Source organism: Nelumbo lutea, chromosome 2 (genome assembly GCF_056320005.1).
Source record: "Nelumbo lutea isolate HS-2025 chromosome 2, American lotus-T2T, whole genome shotgun sequence".
Classification (NCBI taxonomy): Eukaryota; Viridiplantae; Streptophyta; class Magnoliopsida; order Proteales; family Nelumbonaceae; genus Nelumbo; species Nelumbo lutea.
The window spans coordinates 111,855,451-111,863,681 of record NC_142685.1 but is presented as its reverse complement, the minus strand read 5'-3'; the positions used below and the strand labels follow the sequence as shown (position 1 = coordinate 111,863,681).

At 43.1% G+C, this 8,231-nt stretch overlaps 1 protein-coding gene across 2 annotated transcripts; it reads right to left on the bottom strand.

Annotated features, from left to right (window-relative positions):
• Window positions 1-1,470: 1,470 nt before the first annotated feature.
• Window positions 1,471-2,932, bottom strand: LOC148872826 (uncharacterized). 2 transcript variants are annotated; one of them, XR_016107693.1, is made up of 3 exons: window positions 2,643-2,932; window positions 2,219-2,361; window positions 1,471-1,885 (listed from the first exon to the last, which is right to left on the bottom strand). XR_016107693.1 is itself a non-coding variant. In XM_088972086.1 (3 exons), exons 1-3 carry the CDS (start codon window positions 2,754-2,756, stop codon window positions 1,745-1,747), a joined length of 369 nt encoding a protein of 122 aa, XP_088828212.1. In that variant the 5' UTR covers window positions 2,757-2,921; the 3' UTR covers window positions 1,471-1,744. The 2 variants fall into 2 exon arrangements, 1 of the variants encoding a protein (XP_088828212.1); XM_088972086.1 differs by having other exon boundaries at window positions 2,672-2,921.
• Between the last annotated feature and the right edge of the window lie 5,299 nt (window positions 2,933-8,231).

Below are 8,231 nucleotides of genomic sequence, written 5' to 3'. Positions count from 1 at the left end.
ATCATATTGAGAAAATTTTTCGACATTTTTGGTGGGGTTCCTCTAATCAAATGTCTCATCCTTATCATTGGTGTGCTTAGCACAAATTAACTCTCCCAAAGAATGCAGGAGGATTAGGTTTTAAAAACCTAGCCTTATTTAACCGAAGCCTGTTAAAGAAAGTAGTCTAAAATATATCAATGAACAACATAAATTCTGGGCTCAAATTTGAAAGTCAAAATACCTCAAGAATAAAAGTCTGTTTCCTTCATCCACTCCTGCAAAAGGATCCATCTATTGGAAATCCATCAATCCAGAATTCCGGGAGTTAGCCTCTGAATGTGGTGCCCTGGTTAATACCAATTCAAATTTCCCTCTCTCTCATCAACCCTGGATTCAAACTAACCAATCCTTTTCCCGAATCCCCTTCCCTTTGGCCCCAAATGGTAGACACATGAATATTTCCCACCTACTCCATCAGGGCCAATGGAAGACTACCCTTATTAACTCCTTGTTTTCCTCTAGAGAAGCTCAGTGCATCCAAGCAACCCCTATTTATTCAGACTCAAACCTAGTCACTTGGATTTGGCTTCCTCACTCCTTAGGTAAATTTACAACTAAAAGAGATTATCAAAATAAATCTCTCGGCTTCAGTCCAATCTTTCTCAAGAGCTTGAGTTCTGTCTTAAACACATTTGAAAATTAGATACAGCTCCAAGATTCATGTTGTTCTTATGGAGAGTTATCGATGATTATGTTCCAGTCAAAGAAAAGCTTAGTATCGAGGATAACCAAAAGATCAGTATCTTCTGTGAAATTGACTTGGAATCGCTTACCCACCTATTCTTGAACTGCTCTTATACCCAAGTAGTACTTTTCGGTAATCCCAGGAATATCATTTAGCAAAAAAGATCTTGACTTGGTTGGCAATCACTTTGTACTTTATTTGGTTTGCTAGAAACGAAAATTATTTTAGAGGAAAACTAATTCAACCTTCAACTCTGTTACAGTATATAAACCAAATTTACAATTGCCCCACATCCCCCCAAGCGCCTGTTTCTGTTATTAATTCTGCATCAAATTTCAATAAACACACTCTCACGATTGCACATGATATAGAGCTTATTGTCTTTATTGATGCAGGAAAATTAGCTAATTTCTTATACAGTTTTGGATGTAGAGTTCTGTCCCCAAACTTAACCTACTTAAAAATTATAGGTGGCCGAACTAAAACTGTAGCATCTGTAATACAAGCTGAAATGCCATTATGCAGGTGCTTGAAATTTTTTCTTCTTGGAGTTGTAAGAAAGTCTATATTATATCAAATGCTAAACAAGTGATGGATGTGCTTCAACGACATTCAGAAGTTCCTTGGATCTGCCTCTGGCTTTTGAATAGGATTAGGGAGCTTTCTGTTCGAAGGACTTTTGTAAATTTTTTTGTTTTTTGTATCTCGAAACTTTAATGTTACTGCCCACAAGGTATCCCATCTAGCAAAAACCCGTGATCTGGACTTTTTTTATTCTCCCTCCTATCCGAATGGAATGCCTAGGGCAGATGACTTTGTAAATATTTCTTTAGTTTAATGATATGCATCTTTTCAAAAAAAAAAAAAACCCACCCAAAATTTATGACTTGTTTTCCAGGTTCCTTCTTACAGCTTACCTCAGATTTGAGCTTTTCATTCTCCTTGACAATGGAACCATATTCAGAGGAGAAAGAGTCGTAAGAAGATTTGAGGACATCGTAATCCCTCTCGAGTTGCTTAGTCTTCTAGCGAGCTTGCCTGTTTTGAAACCAAACGACGACCTGCCTCGGCTGTAGACAGGGCTTTTTGGCGAGCTGGGTCTTTCGCTCTGGCTCCAGCTTGTTTTCCACCTCGGAAGTTCTTCTCCAACAGGTTAACCTAGACATAAGAGATAAGACCCCGCCAATTATATACGTACCCAGAATAATCAATTTCTAATTAAACAAAGTTCATCAAGATTGAAGAAAATTTTCTCTTTCAATAAGCGGAAAATTTTCAACAGGATTGGAACGATTTAGTTTATTTAATTAGATAAGAGTATTCGTTCACACTCTCTAACATTTTGAAACAAAAAAGGAGGGACAGATGCTAATAACAGTGCAGTGAGATTTGATGCATTGCTAGTGAATATGCCATATCTTGAAGGATTTTGGTGTTAGATACGTTGATGATGCGACTTACGGACATCAACTTGCTAGGAAGGTCACTAACCTGGCTCTGGAATGAGCCGGTGTTTCTTTTTCCAGCAATTGTTCGTCGTAAAATTCTTCGTCTATCAGATCGTCTACCAAGGTGAGAAAGGGGCGCCTCTTTGGGTTTTCCTCCATGTTCAGCATCGATCTCATCCCTATAATCTGTTCATCACAACAGAAAATTGGTAAATTTAAATAATATTCTTAAGATCAGCTGCAGATATTAAAATCAAGTAACATGGTCTTCTTAATTTATTTATGTTTAAATGCTAAAATTGTTGCAGAAGTATGCTATACAAAAACCAAATTGACATTAGCTCCTCCAAGCGGTGCACAAATCAGATTGAAAACATATAGATAAGAACATGAATGCACGATAAAGAAAAAACAAAAAAAGGAAAAAAACAAACAAATCAAATTAAAATAAAAAATTTGGAAACAACCATCGAGAAACTATGCAAAGAGGCCAAACTTGAAGCCCCATTGACATTTCCACCGTCGCATGCTGCCATTGCCTCCATTGCAACCATCGCAAAGACCAACGCAGACAAAACCATAACAGAAAAGAGGAAAGCCCATAAACAAAAGAATAAATAATAGAGAAGGAGAGAAGGATGAGGGGAAGGGGAAAAAGAGGGAGAGAGAGACTAAGAGAGTTGGAAGAAAGAGAAGAAGGAATTAGTTGTAAAGGAGAGAGACAGGCATGTATTGACAAGTGTCTTACAATGCAATAAATACTTAAAGTATATATACAACAAGGGGCCCTTCGTGGCAAGAGTTTGTAAAAGCTAAATTATTGTATAGAAAAAAATGAATTTGTAAAAGGTAATTTTTTAATTAATATTTTTTAAAAAAAAGAATTTACTTAAATAAGTAGAGATTTATGGATAATAATATATTTAATTCAATAAAACAAAATAATAAATAAATAAATAAAATTTTCATTTTTGAAGTCAATTTAATATAAATAAATCAAATTTGTTGTTAAATAAAGAATACAAATCTTTTTCCTGGCTAGGCTTTGTTCTTTATATGGGGATCAAATTTGGGCTCAAGATCTAGGCCCGATGGTCCGGTCATATTCAGGCTTGGGCCTGAATATGTTCCATTATTTATTCCCCCTACCCCCCAATCCACTTAGATTCTGGCACCCCTCATAATTCCTAGCTTTGCTCCTACCCAACCTAGATCTCTAACCTATTGATAGCCCTAAATAAACCCCCCATTCCACTTAGATTTTAGCCCCCTATAAAAAATTTCTAGATCCGCCCCTGCCCAACGCAGACTAACCCTATTGATAGCCCAAAATTATTAGGCTCGTGGAGAAAGAGAAATAATTTGTTAGTATAATAAATTATTAACTAATTAAATAATTTAGTACAATTAATTATTAACTAATCAATAGATAACAATTTGTAGTACAATTAATTATTAACTAATCAATAGATAATAATTTACTTAATTTTGTAAAATAAATAAATCAATTATGTATTGTAATAAAATAAATAAGTAACTATTCATTTATTATTGGGACATAACTGGTCCAAGTTATCTAGAACCAAACCCAACCCACTGGCAACCCTAAATATTGGGCACATTTTGAATTAAATAAATAAAAATTATGGATAATAATATACTTAATTTAATAAAATAAAATAATGATTAATTAATTAAAATTTTCACTTTTGAAGTCAATTTAATATAAATAAATCAATTTTGTTGTCAAATAAAGAATACATATATTTTTTTCTCAATTTCTAAGTTAGGCTTCGGGCTTTATATGGGGTCAAGCTTAGGCTAAAGATCTAGGCCCGATGGTCCAATCATGCTCAAACTTGGACTTGAATATGTTCGATTGATGTAAAGGAAAATGTCACATCCCAATATGACCTGTGAATAGGTTTAATCCCAACCTGAGGAATGGAGCCAAGGGGACCAAGGGAAGCCATGACCCCCCATTCCACTTACATTTTGGCCCCCCTCATAAATATTGGGCTCAAACCTACCTATTGATAGCCCTAAATATAGGACTACCAATAGGTTGGGTCTGGGTTGGAACCAATTGGGATCGAAACCGGCCCAACATGAAATGTTGAGGACCCGGATCTAGACTATGACCCGATAGGGTTTGTAATTTTTGGACCGAAACCGAATCAACCAGTTCTTGAGACAATTGGTGGTGTCCCACTAGGCGTAGCCTGGCACAGGCATGGCCTGGCATGGGCGTGGCCTGGCACGGGCGCGGCTTGGAACGAGCGCGGCCTGGCACAGGCACGGCCAGGTGCAGGCGCAACCTAGCCCTGGCACGAGCTGGCAACCTGGCCCTGGCACGAGCTGGCGGCTTGGCCCTGGCGCGACCTGGCCCTTGCACAAGCTGGCGGCCTGGTCCAGGCAACGACTTGGCGGCCTGACACAGGCACAACCTGACAACCTTGAGGAACACACCTCAGTACTCCGCATTTTACGGGATTGTGACTTGTAACGACTATATTAGGTCACCCACTCCCCGAGTCAAGCGAAAATGGGCAACCTTACCACTTGGTGGCTTTATGCCCACCTAACACGAAAGCAAGTCCCATCACAGCGGGAATCCAGGAACTGCTCCACCTAATCCACGAGGACTCCAGTATATAAAGACCTCACCCCCAGGTGCGAAGGAGGAAAAAAAAAGGAGGATGGGTAACCAAGCAAACACCCCCGGGTTCTCTGATTTAGTTCTCGCCGGTCCCTCAATTCTCGCCGCTTGCAAAGATGAGCAGATCATCGCCAGCAGGGAGTACCAGTTCAATTCCCGTCATTGTTGGTAGCCAGGTCACCTTCTGCCAGTAGCAGTCAGGTTGCACTACACTACGGAGCTCGGCATCAAGGCAGTTCACCACCAGATAGCTCACCTCCAAGCAGCTCATCAAGGTAGCTCACCACCAAGCAGCTCATCAAGGTAGCTCACCTCCAGTCAGCTCGCCACTAAGGAGCTCTACTTCAGCCACTGAGTCACAGACAACTTGGGAGCAGACGAGATGATGAGGTACTTAGCCAAAAAATTGACACATCCCAAAAAAGTGATACGTGACCAGAACCGGTTATATCATTTGGTGTCATCTGTGGGAACACGCTACAAAAAGCTAAGTTCTCATCCTACAAAAGCTAAGTTCTTATCTTACAAAAAGCTAAGTCCTCTTCTCCCAAAAAGCTAAGTCCTCACCTTTTTAGAAACTGAAGGTCACGCTTCATAGCCCTAAGACACCCACCTGACGGCCTGGCAGCCTGGCATCCTAGCACATGCGCCGGTCTGGCACAACCTGGCACGAGCGCTGACTTGGCGGCCTGGCCCAGGCGTGAACTAACGGACTGATAAAAGACTTCCTCACCCCCGAAAGACCAAAGGCCAAGCTAACAATTGACCTCGGGCATGGAACATTAGCAATCTAAGGCAATACTACCTTTGATTACGAACTGAAAAGGCACCTGGCTCAGAAACAAGTAAGCAAGCTCTAGCTCTCAGATTGTGATTTCTAGCTCACAATCGGAGTGACCTACCGGATTAGCCACCCCGAGTCCTCTGACATTTAGTTCCTTGCAGGTCTCTAAAGAGCAGCGAATTTTAGGAGCAGGCTACAGGTCCCTCTTAAAGCCTAAGGGCCACAAGAAGACCCAGTTGCCTCTCTGGCATGGGCAAAGTTCAGGAGTGGACTACAAGACGCTCCCAAAGCCACACTACTGCTTAAGACCCAGTTGCCTCTACGACATGGGCAAAGTTCAGGAGTAGACTACGAGTTGCTCCCAAAGCCACACTACTGCTTAAGACCCAGTCGCCTCTACGGCATGGGCAAAGTTCAGGAGTGGACTACGAGTTGCTCCCAAAGCCACACTACTGCTTAAGATCCAGTTGCCTCTACGGCATGGGAAAAGTTCAGGAGTTGACTATGAGTCGCTCCCAAAGTCTACAGGCCACACTACTGCTTAAGACCCAGTCGCCTCTATGTCATGGGCAAAGTTCAGGAATGGACTACAAGTCGCTCCCAAAGCCTACGGGCCACACTACTGCTTAGGACTCAGTCGCCTCTAAGACATGGGTTGTACTACTGCTTAAAACCCAGTCGCCTCTACGGCATGGACAACACTATTGCTTAAGACCTAGTCGCCTCTACAACATGGGCAACACTGTTGCTTAAGACCCAATCGCCTCTACGGCATGGGCAACACTGCTGCACAAGACCCAGCCGCTTCGTCGGCTTGGGCAAAATCAACAAAAGTGGACTATAAGTTGGCCCCAGAGCCTAAGGGCTACAGTACCAAACTGGAAGAGACCTTAGCACCTTACGGGCAGCTCGCTTCCAAGCAGCTCCCAGAGCCTAAGAAACTGAATCAGCGCTTACAAAATCATCAAATTATGGGCCAAAAGGAGAAATCTACTCCCTTCACTGAGTTACTTTCAACTCGGGAGTGGAGACAAGTGATGAGGGCAGATTTGGCCCTCCAATGACATTGTGACATCTGGCACCTCATGCCAACTAAGTGCAGCCCCTTGACAGCTAGACAGCTCGAGCTCGCCACATGCAGCTCGCCACTAGGCAACTCGCCACCAAGCAACTTGCCACTAGGCAGCTCACCATCATGTAGCCTGACACCTCAAAGCAACTAGGTGACACCCGGGACCACTTTGACAACAACTTGCCTTTGCTAAATTGGTGGTGTCCCACTAGGCGTAACCTGGCACAGGCGCGGCCTGGCACGAATGCAACCTGGCACTGGCGTAGCCCGGCACAAGCGTGGCCTGGCGCAGGTGCGACCTGGTGGATTGACCCTGGCGCGACCTGGCCCTAGCATGAGCTGGCAGCCTGGCCCTGGCACGAGCTGGCAGCTTGGCCCTGGCGCGACTTGGCCCTTGCACGAGCTGGTGGCCTGGCCCAGGCACCAACCTGGCGGCCTGACACAAGCGCCAACCTGACAACCTCGAGGAACACACCTCCGTACCTGCATTTTACGGGATTGTGACTTGTAATGGCTATATTAGCTCACCCACTCCCCGAGTTAGGCGAAAATGTGCAACCTTACCAGTTGGTGGCTTTATGCCCACCTAACACGAAAGCAGGCCCTATCACAATGGGAATCTAGGAACTGCTCCACCTAACGCATGAGGACTCCAGTATATAAAGACCTCACCCCCCAGGGACGAAGGAGGGAAAGAAAAAGGAGGATGGGTAACCTCTACTCTCTAGCTCTCACATTCTCTAATATCATTCTCAACTCTCCACTAAGTGCTGACTTAGCCATCGAAGTGACCTCGCCGGGTAAACACCCTAGGGTTCTCTGATTTAGTTCTCGCAGGTCCCTCAACTTCCGTTGCTTGCAAAGATGAGCAGATCAACGCCAGCAATGAGTAGCCAGTTTAGTTCCCGTCGTTGCTGGTAGCCAGGTCACCTCCTACCGGTAGCAGTCGGGTTGCACTACACGAGGGAGCTCGGCATCAAGGCAGTTCGCCACCAAATGGCTCACCTCCAAGCAGCTCATCAAGGTAACTCACCACCAAGCAGCTCATTATGGTAGCTCACCTCCAGCCAGCTCGCCACCAGGGAACTCCACTTCAGCCTCTGAGTCACAAACCACTTGGGAGCAGACGAGATGACGAGGTACTTAGTCAAAAATTTGACACATCACGAAAAAATGATACGTGACCGAAACCGGTTACATCAAGTGCATTACTTCCAATGATAATTATTTGTTTGTGGCATGGCGAATAAGTTTTCCAAAATTAATTTATGAATTCTAAGGTGGTGTGATTTTTCTATGTCATCTGACCAATGTTGTATGGCTTTCAATAAGCATTGAATGTGAAATCATAGCAATCAAAACACCCCTAGGTCCCAAAAAATCTATATATCCTAACATAAAATGGATGTACAGTCTTGTGTTTTCCTTCCAGAAAACAGTACCCCATATGCAAAGACCATAGAGCGTGCATGCAAAAATTACCTCAAGAAATTATTGGAATGCCACATAAAGAAAACCTCCCTATATAATTGACTTTATGA

Bases quoted from the DNA above. Each gene is read 5' to 3' on its own strand.
- LOC148872826 (XM_088972086.1), bottom strand. From the start codon at position 2,756: ATGGTTTTGTCTGCGTTGGTCTTTGCGATGGTTGCAATGGAGGCAATG. The intron at 2,362-2,671 runs GTTTGGCCTCTT...TGTGATGAACAG, and splicing joins AAATGTCAATGGGGCTTCAA to ATTATAGGGATGAGATCGAT. The intron at 1,886-2,218 runs GTTAGTGACCTT...TCTTATGTCTAG, and splicing joins CCGGCTCATTCCAGAGCCAG to GTTAACCTGTTGGAGAAGAA.